Genomic DNA, 13,817 nt, shown 5'->3' on the forward strand with positions numbered 1-13,817 from the left:
GCAAAAGCAGATGGATCCAATAGTCTGCTCAAGCCAGTATTGCCCTGTAGAACTTATTTTGCTTTCTATGCTATCCATTTTATGGGCTTTAACTGGTTAAATTACAGTAAACATGAAGAAGCCGATTTTGTGAACCACTAGTGCTGTTGCTAGTTGTACGAGTCTTGCAGAACAGCAGGAACAGACTATGTGCAAAACACTTTTTTTGTGTGGTTTTGCCATCTCATACTGCTCTCACAGCACTGGCTTGGTAATGATACGATAAAGCTTGGGAGGTAAGCTTTGATTGCAGGGTAGCTGCTGTTGGGGCCTTCAGAAAGCCAGACCTGCAAAATGCAGTTTGTTTTCAAAAGTTGCTGCCTGTGGCTGAGACAGATGGATTAGCTGTAAGCATGTCATTTATAATATAATCAAATGCTTGACCTCTTATTCGGGTACCACTTCTTACCGCATGGGTGTTGAATGTTTAAACTGTCCCACGGCTTGTTTTGTTCAGATGTAAGCTGTGGCAGTTCTGTGTGAAATGCTAGTTTTGCATGAAGCTGTCATGTTGGCATGATTTATATGATTTTTGTAACATCTTGTGGTACCGAGGAGAAAATGATCACAGCAGTTTCAGGTAAAAAGCAAGAGTACTCAGATCTGTAAATTTCAGATTCCTTGTATTTTAAATTTGGCCCATGTTTTGGTGGGGAGTGTATCACTGCAGTAATTTACAGTCCTCTCTTGAGCTAAAAAGTCACTTGGTTGAAATGTTTTTGTAGTCAAATACATGTTGTGGGCAGAGGAAGAGAGATTTTTTAATATAGACTCAGCCTTGCTCTGTGATCTGAACAGAAATGAATTATCATGGGCATAGACAGCATGGGGACAGAGCAAGGCTGAGTTTGTGATAGCACTAGCTTTACTCTGACTTAGTAATATATCCATCTAGAGAGTGCACACCTCTTTCTCTCCTCCATCTCTATTGCCAATGGATATGTGGCTCGTGGGTGATATCTGAGTGTACATGTATAAACTGAATGTAAGCAGAACAGCAATTATGTTAAAAGATTATTCTTAATACTGCAAAGCCAAAGCATGCAAAAATTTTGAAATATCAGAACTGAGATTGCTCACACAATAGTAATTCAGCCCCTTCGTGTCTATGTGTTAAAATCTCTAGTATAACACAAATGCAGATTGAGGATAAGACTAGCACAGATAATACAAGCATTAAATAATTTTGCAGTACTTGATTTCATAACCTCAAAATGTTCCTCTAGCGTAGGTATTCAGATACAATCCCCCCCTCCTTTTTTTAAGAGGAAACTAAAAAAAAAGCAGCAAATGATATCATCCTCTAGGTAGGCCAGTAAGGGAGAGGAAGAGACATGCAGTTTCCCTGTAGAGGTAACTGCTGCAGTTGTAGAGCAGGAGAAAGCAAGAGTCTTGGTCACTAGTCCAGGCTTGTTGAGGGGAACATGTTCAGCCATACACAAGTTCTTCCACCCTTTTCTCCCCATTGGCTTTGTGCTAATCTGCTCACTTTCTCTACTGATTCTTTCCTCATTTCCTTCCCTTATACATTCCAAAGAGGGGAAATAATTTGGGACAGATGCTGAAGGGGCAAAAACTGGGACAAGAACAGCTGGGAGAGGGACTGTGGGCAGGGAGAAGGAAAGTTAGGACTAATAAGGGAGGTAGGGACTTGGATGTTTAAGCTGTTAAAATTTGAGCTGTATGGCAAGTGACTGAAAACAGGTAGGAAGTACTGAGTGACTTTCATAGATGGCACTACAAAAATCTATCGCTAACAAATGTTGCTGCTTTCTCTGCGTAAGCATATCATACAACCAGAAAACAAGTTTGCAAGGATAAACCTCAAAGATTCATTAGATCATAGATGATAACGTTTGAAAAGACCTATTGCACCATCTAATCCAGCTCATGCAAGATTGCTGTCTATAATGTGATTTCCTGTGCATTGCCAAATCTACTTCTAAACTGATTGATATTAAAAAGCCTGAATGACTATTTTAGTAGTTCTTTCTCTCTGAAATTTTAGACAAGTCTTCACTTCAAATATTTTCTTTTTTAGTTTCTTTTCTATATCTCCTAGATTACAAACATTTTGAATCTGTTCAGCAATTGCTATCTATGCAGGTTTCTCACTGCCTCATGCACATCACTTTCTTCCCCTACCTATGACACCTGAAGGTACCCAGCTTCTGTTTATGAAGTTTTCTTCCTTTTTCAAAGTACCAGAACCATTATTAGGGTGTTTACCTGTCTCTTCACTTTATTCCTGTGCAAGGGAACTACCTCTGATTTTACCCTGTTGCAGCAGTAGTGCTCTTGAAATCTGCAGATTCTTCACTGTTTCCAGAAGCCGAGGTCCAAGGATGGGGAATATGAAGATGCTCACATTAGCATTGTTCCTGCTATTACTGCTTTTGGATAAGAATAATACCCCATTCCATGAGCATTTCATAAATGTCTTATATAATCTATTATTATTACTTTGCATAACAATGCCATAATTCTGCTTTCCTAGAATGCAATCAGTTGTAAATGTTCTATGCATTTTATAGATAATGGTTTTGGCAGCGGCCTATTTATTTAGCTGAGAATATCAATCTTGTGTACAAAGACTTTTTGATAGCATTTCTGTTCTCATAACATTAACCAGACACTTGAAGATGGAGGCATGCTTGCTGGTTCCCATCAGTGGCTCTGTTGTGTGATGTAAGAATTACTCCTACAGTAATGTCACCAACGTTCATGCTTGCTTTACAGGTTGATGACCAAATGAAGTTGCTTCAGAACTGCTGGAGTGAACTCTTAATTCTAGATCACATTTACCGGCAAGTGGTACATGGAAAAGAAGGCTCTATCCTTCTGGTTACCGGGCAACAAGTGAGTATGTGGGCTCAAAGCAGTATTGATGGCTCTTTAATAATCATTTTCAAAACAGCAGGAGTTTAACTAGGTCAGAAGCACTTCTCTGTCCTGAGAGATTCTCCACAAATAATGTAGATAAAATGACTTGTGCACTCTGTTCTTAATCTGCTGATTACAGTTAAACTTATAAAAGCAGATATAATCATAAGCACTTTGCTTTTCAAATATACTTGTATACTTCAGTGATTGAAAAATAGTAGATGAGAAGTGTTTCTCAAGAAGTTGTATTTCCTCAGGGCTAAAATGGTTTCTGACAACAACAACAGAACTCCTAAACCCTATGCTTTAGGTCTAAGCACTTATAGTTTATTTTCCCTTCAGAATTGTGGTTTACTCAAAAGAATCACTAGCTGGATCAGAAACCTAGATAACTTGCAGCTATTACCGCAGAAATATCTTGCTCTTAGAGAAGTATGCATGTTTGCATTTATGATTAGTAGTTGTATAATGAAAGAGAGAACTGCTGCAGTCATCCAAGAATAGAAGTGGGGAAATTCAGATTCTAGCGATGAAGCTGACTCCCGCACATCTTGTGGAAAGTCACTAACCTCTGAGATAAAGTTGTTCTCCCTCATTATGTTAGCTGAAATTAGTTGCATTACTTTTGATTTAGACTGGTATTGTTGAGAGAATTACTGATCCCTTTTCTGTTTCATCATCTGCAAAACAAGGACAACTGTACTAGCAATTTTTTTATTTACCACACAGGGTGCTTGGCTGATTCCTTTGTTTATAAAGCTCTGAGTATATTGACAGTTCTCTGTTCCTGAAGAACTGCCAAATTAATGTCTCATTTGTTTCGTGACAAGCTAGTTTTTAAAAATTCTGAGTGCCTACATCCCTCTGAAATCAACTGACCTCTAAATACCTTTAAAAGCTAGCCATTGTCCCCGTTTTTCCACAGTACTAATTCTTACTACATTACCCACCTTTACCTTTACTTGGAAAAAAAGCAGTTGTTGGACAGCAGATAGCAGGATGTTTATTAAATGCTCTGTTTAAAAACATCAGCTCGGTTTGGAAATTTTAGATGTCCAGGAAGAATTATAGTCTCAAACTAAATTAAAACCTGACTAAATTGGACTGATTGCATCTGGTCTTGCCTCAGGATTGTCAAGTAGGTTTAGTACGTCCTCCTTTGAACCCAATTTCACTTCCACCTATGCCAGCATTTGTCATTCGGAAGTTGGTGCCAGCACCTCAGTCTCCCAGCGTCCATTGAGCTTTCCCCCTTGCACGTAGGCTGCTTGGAGAACAGGGGCCACATTACAGGAACGCCCAACAGACACACTACAGTCAGTCCCCTTCCTTATGGACGGACTCCTCCTCATATCGCTCTCGCTAACAGAGGCACAGGGAGACACCATAACAGAAGGAAACATGCAGTTGGGAAGAGTCTGAAATCTGCAGAAAATGCCACTGTAACAAACAGCTGGCGGGTTACAGTCATGATTTCGTTCAGCTCTGATCACTGTCAACTGAAATTAAAAGTCATATTGCTTACGGAAGTTGGCGCCGGCTGTGCCTGCTCTCGTTGGAGTGAGCATGACGTACGTAGCCAGTGAAAGACTCCTGGTAGCTGAGGTATTACAGAAATGCTGCTCCTATGCCAGTACATGAGTTATATGCCATTTGTCATTCACACACCTTTACTTTAAAGCACCACCTGTTCAAATGATTTTCAGGAGTGAAAATCATTCACTGAAGAATCTCTTTTTTTAAGGTAGACAAAGCAGGGTGAGCTAAGCAGAATGTTTAAAATATCTAGACTTACCGGAGCCACAGATCTTTGAGTCACAGAATAATCCAGGCTGCAGGGGACCCCAGGGAGTCTTGTAGTCCATTCCCCTGCTCAAACCAACTCAGGGCTTTATCCAGTCAGGTCTTGAAAACCTCCAGGGATGGCGACTGCACAGTCTCTGCAGGCTCCCTGCTCCACTGCCTGACTGTCCTCACAGGGAGGAAACTTTTCCTTAGATGCAATCTGAGCCTCTCTTGCTTCAACTTATGTGTGTAGCCTCTTGTCCTCCAGAGCCTGAATCCATCTTCCATGCTATAGGTACTGGGGGGCTGCTGTTAGGCCCCCTCAAAAGTCATCCCTTCTCCTGGTTGAACAAGCCCCTTTCTCTCACCCTCTGCATATACGGGAAGGGCTTCAGCCCCTGAGCATCTTGGTGACTCTCTGCTGATGCTCTCCAGGTTATCTATGTCCTTCATGTATTGGGGGCCCAAAACTGGACGCAGTATCTAGATGCAGTCTTAGATGCAGAGTGGAGGGGGATAATCACTTCCCTGCATCTACTGGCTGTGCCCCTGTTAATACAGCCCAGGATGCTGTTGGCCTTCTCTGCTGCCAGGGCACATTGCTGGCCCACGCTCTGCTTGCTGTCTGCCAAGACCCCTGGGTCCTTTTCAGCAGAGCTGCTCCCCAGCCAGCCTGTCCCCAGGCTGTATCATTGCAAGGGGTTAATCCTTCCCATGTGCAGGACTTGGCATTTGTCCTGTTGAATTTCATAATGTCCCTGTTAGTCCATTGCTCCAGGCTGTCTAGGTCCTTCAGGATGGCAGCCCTGGATGACTGCCCCTCCTCCCGCCCCCAGCAGTTTGGTGTCATTTGCAAACTTGATGAGCGTGTGCTCCATTGCCTCCTCCAGGCCATTGATAATGGAGTTAAACAGGGCAGGTCCTAGTTCAGACGCCTGCAGTACTCCACTTGTTACTGGCTTCCAGATAGAGCATGACCCATTAACCACTGATCTCTAACCCCAGCCATCCACCGATTTTTTTTATCCATCTGGTGGTCCACCCATCCAGACCATAACCCCAAATGTGTTCCCAGAGGACTCGCTCCAGGATTTTCCCAGGGACCACAGTGAGGCTGTCTGGCCTGTAGTTCCCGGTATCATCCTCATAGCCTTTTCTGAAGATCAGCGCAACATTTGCTTTTCCGCAGTCATCAGGGACTTCCCTCAGTCTCCATGACCTTTCAAATAATGATAGCAAGCAGCCTTGCAAGGACATTGATGGTTCTCGCAGCACCCTCAGGTTGCAGCCGCTCTGATCCCATGGGCTTCTACTGGGTCAAGTTCTCTCAAGTCATCCCTGGCTCGATCCTCACCCACTGCTCATCACTCCATGCCTCCTTGAACAGTACCTGGGAGACCTTGTTAGTGAAGACTAAGTAAGGCAAAGAAGGCACAGATCACCTCAGTCTTGTCTGTTTGCTGCCAGTAAATCACCAGCCCCATTCAGCAGCAGTCTCATGTTTTCCTTGTTCATCCTCTAACTGGTAATAATGTGGTAAAGCTCTTTTTGTTGCATTTGACATCCCTCGCAAGTCTCAACTCTAGCTGAACTTTGGCTTTTTTAACCTCCCCCCTACATGCCTGGGCAATGCTTCTAAACTACTCCTTCAGAGGCCTTCCCTGCTTCCACCTGGTCTGTACTGCCTTTTTGCACTGTAGCTCAGTCATGAGTTACCAGATTAGCCAAATCAATCTGATACGTCTGCTTCCTTTCCCTGAGTATCAGGTTGGACCTTTATGGCTGCGTCAGTTCAGTCAGTTGTCTTTCTAAAACACAAGGGCAGCTCAAATGTATTTATGAAAGACAAATTATGCCTGTGTCTGTCTGCTCCGTATTGACTGTAAAATAATTCTGGAAATCCAGAGTTCTAGACCGAGGTATTACCAGTGTTTGCTATTGCACTAAATGCTACACGCTTGCCGGTAGCTGCCCTGATCCTTTCAGTTCCTCAAGTAAGGAAAGAGAAACAACCATGTCTCCATCTCATAAAAATTAATTGATTAAGGTTTGGAAAGCACTCTGACACTTCTGATGAAAAGTGCTGTAGATGTTTTTATTTATTGCTACCAGCAAAGCACTATGAGCGAAATTACAGTCAATCATCTGGCTTTCGAACGTATTAACTTTAAACTGAGGACCTGAGCTAGATAGCCTACTTTATTACCTGAGAGATGATGATTATCGTCACAAGTTAGCAAATTTAAGACCTTGGAAGCCTTCTTCCTTGCTTTCCTTAATATATCCCTCCATAAAAGCTACCCATAAACACAGGCCTTTTTACAGTCACAATCAAGGAAGAAGCTGTAATTAGGACGTAACTGCTCTCTCCACTTAAAGTGCACAGTCTCTGCTCCTGAAATATAAAAGTCAAACTTCATCTATTTCTCTGGGGCCGTACCATTTTCAGTTCTATATCAGGTACCTAAAATGGGCTAGTAAAAGCATACTGAATGATTTTCAAACACACTGGCTGAAACCCGCTACCTCCAAGCATTCCTCTCACATTACCATAGTTCTGCATTTCCCTCAGGCCATTGGCTTATGAGTTTTTCTCCGTGTCAATCCAGTGTTCCTACTTTGATGGGAAAAAGTGCAGTCAGCAACAAAGAAGCAAGCATTGGCCCTTGCACACAAAGACTGTGTTTTATTTTATTTTGTTATTTGTTTGGTTGGAGTTTCATAAAAGAAGCTCCTTTGTGTGTATATGTTTCAAGAAAGCACTTTTTTCAAATCATTACGATTCCTCAGCAGTTCCTCAGAAACGAGTTTCTCTCCATGCTGCACACTTCATTTTCTGCACTACGTATTGCCCCTCAGCAGTAGTAATTACCATTTCAAAAGGAAATAAAGTAGCACAAATGCATTTTACAACTCTCCAAATTTCATAATAGAAAATGGCTAAGGAGTGATTTGCAATGTAGTAGTTAATTGTAAATCATTGCCAATATGCTTTTCGCATGCCAGGTTTCATAGGCTTGGCATGTGGCAGGTAATTTTAACAGAGGATTTCTAATTATAGGACTTTAATTCCTCCAACTTCAGCACTTTTCTGTTGTATCTTCTGTACCAGCAATATGCTGCCAAATTCCAAGGTCCAGAACACACAGGATAGATACTAAAGCTTGGTATAGAATATCATTTTTCATGAATTTTCCTGCAGCAGTCAACACACAACATATGAATTATAGCCTTGGCTGCCCAGACACAAGCTGTTCGTTTTGTTCATACCTATGCTCTGCTCCTTGCTGTTGCCAAATCTGCACTCTGCTGAGTTTGGTCAAAGCCATTCAGATAAAAAGGCTGTCCAAATATATGCCTAAATCTCAAATTTCTTTGAGATTGTTCAAACTACTGAATGATTGTCAGCCATCACACAGATATATCTTGCACCTGGATTTGTGTTCTGGAGTAGCATCAAAGAGAGAGAGAGAACCCAGATCTCAATAGTGCTGTATTTTGAAGCAAGTTAAAATTTTGAATTTAGTGCCTTGTTTCTAGACTTTGCAGCTCTTTCAGCTGTACCTTATTAAAAGGTGTCGATGTATGGTGTAGGGGCTTTGTTTGGGGATTTTTCTGTGGCAAAAATATCTCTGTTAGACTTACCCATTTGCAAAGAAGGCTTCTGCTGTCCCAACCTAGCTGTATTGGCCTGTGGAGAATCTGCTTGTCTAGGGATCCAATTTGCAAGTTCAAGCAGATTGCCTTGCTGCTGAAAAGGTTCTTGGGAGGCAGCTGAACTTTCAAAATGTGGGCTACTGAGGAGGGCATGGAAAAGAAAGCTCACCCTCGCAGAGGTAGTACTGCTGTAGAGAAAGGTACCGGAGGAAGGAGTTTCTCAGGACAAGAGAAAGGAGCTGGCGAAGGAAGGATAAGCAAACTGGCTCTTCTTTCATCTTAAGAAATGAATAAAAATACATAACTAGTTATAGGTATGGTAAGATAATAGATAGCTAATGAAAAGCTTTTACTTCTTATGTTCTCAAGTGGTCATTATATATATGTGTGTGTGTGTGCGCGTGTGTGTGTGTAATTACTCAGTTTTTCAGTCTGAAAATAAATTATTTTTCGAATGATCCCTGCAGCCAGGGAACTGCAGTAGAACTTTAAAAAATTATATTTGTATATAAAGGAAACAGGTAGTACTCATGTTAGCTTTTTCTATCAGCACACTGAAATACAGTACCTGACCAACAAGTGCCAAAAGAATTTGTAATAACAAAATGATGCTGCTTCTTTGCTTTTTCATTAAGTTTGTGATTGCAGTCAGTGAAGCTTCAGAGTTGTAGTAGGCTAAAAATGGTATCAGCATTTAGGGGCCAAATCTAGAAGTTCTTACGAACAAGCAGTTCTTAAAGACAAACAAGAGCAGGATTTGCTTCAAGATCAGACAAGGCCAAGCAATCACTATTTTGCTGTTCAGGGTAGTATTTGTTGTCTTGTATCCAGTCCTGCCCAATTCATGATGCTAATGGTTTTTGCCTAAAGGAAAAGAAAACAAGGTTGTTTTGGTTAAGTGTCTCACATTTTGTGAAGATACGCTATCTGCTTTTTCAGGCTGAACCAGCTGTTCTCAGCTAAATTAGATAAAACTTATAAGATAAGAGAAGAAAAGGGAAAATACAATTAAGGGGTTAAAAGCATTAGCTTTCTCTCCTCCTGAAGAAGCAGACTGAGCTAGCACAGCCCTAGTGATGCTACCTAAATATTCACAACAAAATTTCCAGTGATGGGTCTAATTTTCAATGAGGCTTATGGTTATTCAGACTCAGCAGTGATTCCAGATCATCTCTATATAAGAAACATGACATGCACAGCAACACTTCACTGAAGAGATGGATTCAGTTGCTCTGTAGGTTAGTTAGGTTCTGCATGTTACTTTAATATCTTCACATTAATAATTTGAAGGACCTAATATTCCTCATTACTAGAGTAGGAAATGTAATGTTACTGATTAAAATAGCTATCTGCATGAAGTTTAATGATACTTTTATCATCATATGTTTTATAACATAAATAACTACCATAAATTAATATATAGGTCAAGTATTGGGCATAAAATTATTCATATCTTGATGTACTAGTCATTTTGAAACTAAGTTAGACAAAGTAAATACAGTACTTTGCAATGTTACTATTTGCATATTATAACTAATTAGCAAGCACAATAGCATCATCCTAGGGGAAAGGTCCACCAGCAACTTAATTCATTATCTTCTATTATTGCGTATCATGTTAAAATGACAAGCATGCTCAACACTCCCATCTGCGGGAAAAGCTCATCGCCCACGTAGCCATGAACCAGAACGAGCTCACGGTCCCCCCGCAGGGCCAAGGCTTCAAAACCAGGGACAGACCATTGCGGGACACTCCTCATGCTTTGAGACGCGTTTGTCACCGGAGGAGGGAGAGAGGTGGGGACACGGTGACGGCAGCCAGTACCTGTAATTACAGGCACTGTATTGTAAATACAACCCATGGCTGTAACTTTATTCCTTAATGATAGAATTCCGGGTTCTGGGTTAACAGAGTGTCATTCAGTGGCGGGGAGTCCCTGACAACGGGCGTTATCAAGTAAACTCACTCTAGTCATCTCTTCTGGAGACTGTTGCAAGGTTGCTGAGGCATTGAGAAGGCATGGTACAGGTCCACACAACATTTCTGCACAACATCCTCTGCCTCCCACTGTCATATTCCAGAAATTAAATACAATTTAATTTTAGGAGAAGGAAGGAACCTGATTCTGCCGTTAAATTTTAGGCTCTATTTTGTGGGCATAGAGAGAAGGAGTCAATATCAGAGGCGTCTGTGCCTCCTGACTCCACCAGGGATCTGCCTTCGAGAACAGTTCATTATTGTGAAATATATGCAAAACAAAGAAGTACAAATGATCTCCGCATTCCTGGCCTTCAGCTTCAGCATTTATTTAGCCCAGGGTATAGTTTCATGTTGTAAAAAAGTTTTATCTTTTGATCTGCCTCAAATAATATCTCACTATCCTAAGTGAGACCTTCATGGGAGAAAAATAACTGCAGAATCAGTCACTTCCATCTCTCTTACCACTCTGCTGATCAGCTAGGAAATTATTCAATATTATTATTATTAGAATTATTGATAGCTGACTTTCTAAATGCTACTAAATTTCAAATACTTTACTACAATGTATTAAGTGAAAATTTCATACATACTCAGCACTAGCTTAACTTCACCTTCATTGACATGATAAGGATTTTGACTTTTAATTGTATGAAGTAAGTTTTCACTGTATCAAGAAAAGGATTTAGAAAAAATACTCAATATTTCAGGGTCTGCAGTCCCATTTAAGTCATCACTCTCTTGCTCTCAGCTTTTCTGTTTATTTTCTTTTGCTGATATTGCCTACCTTTCTGCGATGGGAGGACCACAAGGGCCCAGCGGGCTGGAGCGGCAGGCGGGATCTCAGACGCCTACCAGCCCGCGGAGCTGGCAGCCCCATCCAGCTGCCGGTGTCACCCGTGCAGCGCGTGGGGGAGCGAGATGCACGCAGACCGGGGGCACCTCTAAGAGTTAGCCGCCAGAAATGCTAGGAGAGAGATGGCGTGAAGGCTGCCTGTACAAGGGAGTTAAGCACATTTATCTACTTGGCTTTCAGAGCTGGAAATCCTCTCCCAGAGTTAAGTGCTGACTTTCTCACCAAACCAAGCCACAGAAGGTCCCCCCTCCCTTTTTGACCAATACTCGTGATCAGAAGATATATGCAACATGTGCCAGATTTACCTGAGACTTGATATTTCTCACTTTCGGAAAGGTGCTCTAACTGCCAGGCTATAGCCGTATTTCATGCTCTGTTTGAACAGGAGCTTTGAGCGCAGGTTTCCCATACCTCAGCCACTGGGCTGCTGAAGAATTCCCTCCTTTTGTATGTTTGCTGGCTTAAGTAGATGAAAGCCAGCCAGTTCACAAATCTCAAAAGGGCTGGGGCATGGGCTGGACGCACTGGTTTATCACCGTCATGACTCAGGTAGTTCTGGGCATGCCGAAGGTAGACAGTTCAGCACCCAAAGCGCTGGCTGAAGGTGGAGCTGCGAGGAACTTAACCACTAAGTTAGGTGGCAGCAAGGTGGAGGTTTTCAGTATCTAATATGAGACACCGCAGTTAGCAAATGGTACAGGCACAGCACAGCCAGCAGGACAGCATGTACAGTGATAGCTGTACTAATCTTAAGCAAGTTTAAGCACCAGCAGTACAACCTTGATCGCTAGAACAAGCAGCAGGGCAAATTACTCAGTTCTGTTCTGTCTACGCTGCTTTGGTACCAAGCTAACCCAATTAAACCTCTATCAGTATTTCTTCAGTATTACCATATTCATCATGCAAGACCCTGTGTGCCGGTACCTGAGGAAATCACACCTCTATCTGACTGTGCAGGCATAACTTAATGCCCAGCCTTTTACTTTTGAGTTAGAAGTGTGGAAGCTTCACTGAAGCTTCTGTTTTCAAAAATGCCAGTCAACATACCATCTTCAACAGCAAAACCAACCGTACAATGTCATCCTATTAACTGTGAAACATAAATCATCATTTTTTTCAGTTGTGGGTTTGGTATTACCAAGTGAAATTCATGGTGCGATATTAGGTAAATGCTATGATTTCGGTCTGCAACTCTTGCCGAAGTTCCAGGCTGTTTCGACCTTTGCTTTTTAAAAGCATTTTTAATCATGAATTGGAGGCAAAAGAATTATTCCACCTTTAGTATCAATTTCTGCGCACAGGACCAAGCAAGCAGGACAGCACACTGTTTAATGTGACCACTTTTTCAGACTAGACATTAACTGAAGCTTTTTCATGCAAAGTTGATTTTGTATAAACTGATTGACACCTTTGGGGGTCGTCTTTCCACTGATTCATAATTTTGCTCACTCTTGAAAAAGGCTTCTGTACACCCAGTATTCTCTAGTTAAAGCCGAAAATTCAACTCATCATATTTACACAATAAAAAAAAAATCCATTCTGCGTTGTTTTTAATTGCAAATCCTACTCAAGGGACCAATTCTCCTGCTTAGGAGGCAGCCCTGTGCCTTCGACTAGAGAACCAACTGCAGTCAATTATGGTAATGAAATGTCAATAAATATAAAAATTTAATACAGCCTGCTCTTGGAGAGTGGCAGATGAGGACTTGCCTCCCAGACAAATTTGCTGGTGCTGCAAATATTAAATGCACCTGAAAGAGTAGCAGGTTGCCTGAGAGCTCTCCAGTAGAGGGATGGTGGGAGATCCAGACACCTTTTGGGTTTTTCCATTATGGTATAATCGCTGCAGTAAGGCCAGTCATGTTCTTGACATCCAAACATCTTAACTTATTATTATGAAGTGAATAGCATATTCCCTCCACAAACTGGAAGCTCGGTGAGGGATTTTTGAGATTTTTTCCCCTTAACAAAGCATTACAGTTACAAAAGGGAAATTAAGTTGTGAATGAGCTGACTCTTGTATGTGAGCAGCTTCTCAATAGGAAGTAGTTAAATCGTGTCATCATATCAAACTGCTCTTCCAATAGAAAGTACTTGGGGTGTGTTACTATCTTTTACTTATTTATGTACATATACATATTCTTAGATATAAATATAGAGAGAGAGCTATTAATACCAGATTATCTAGATTAACTAGTTTATGAAAGAAAGTATGGCTGGAAGTCCTACAGACTACATCTTAGTTTTGTCACATATTTCTTTGGCCCTGAATAAGTAATTTAATGTCACTGCTTCAGTTTTCTCAGGTGTAAAAGAGGGCAATAAAGCCTATCTCACAGAATACTTAAGCATAATCGCTTGACTTCATTGAAACATAAGGACAAATTTAAGTGCTCTGCAGATTTGGGGCAGTGTTATTCTTCATATCCACACAAAAAGTGTAACTTCATTTTTCTTGTACAGTTGCCTTCAGTCAATGTCTTGGGAGTACCAAGTGACATACAAATAAAGCATCTTATTTAAAGTCAGTAAACTATTGATTATATTAAGGTTATCACTAGGAGAATTTATTTTAGTTCCTTTCAATCACTTATCTATCTTTCCCGGTTGAAATGCGGAC

At 41.3% G+C, this 13,817-nt stretch overlaps 1 protein-coding gene across 2 annotated transcripts in view; it reads left to right on the plus strand.

Moving 5' to 3' along the window:
• Positions 1-13,817, plus strand: part of NR5A2 (nuclear receptor subfamily 5 group A member 2) — a 98,922-nt gene that overhangs the window by 52,661 nt on the left and 32,444 nt on the right. For both annotated transcript variants that reach the window (XM_064515781.1, XM_064515782.1), the window contains exon 6: positions 2,779-2,898. In XM_064515781.1, coding sequence (XP_064371851.1) covers positions 2,779-2,898 — 120 coding nt within the window. The remainder of the gene's footprint in view (positions 1-2,778; positions 2,899-13,817) is intronic.

This window comes from Dromaius novaehollandiae, chromosome 8 (genome assembly GCF_036370855.1).
Source record: "Dromaius novaehollandiae isolate bDroNov1 chromosome 8, bDroNov1.hap1, whole genome shotgun sequence".
In the NCBI taxonomy this organism is placed as follows: Eukaryota; Metazoa; Chordata; class Aves; order Casuariiformes; family Dromaiidae; genus Dromaius; species Dromaius novaehollandiae.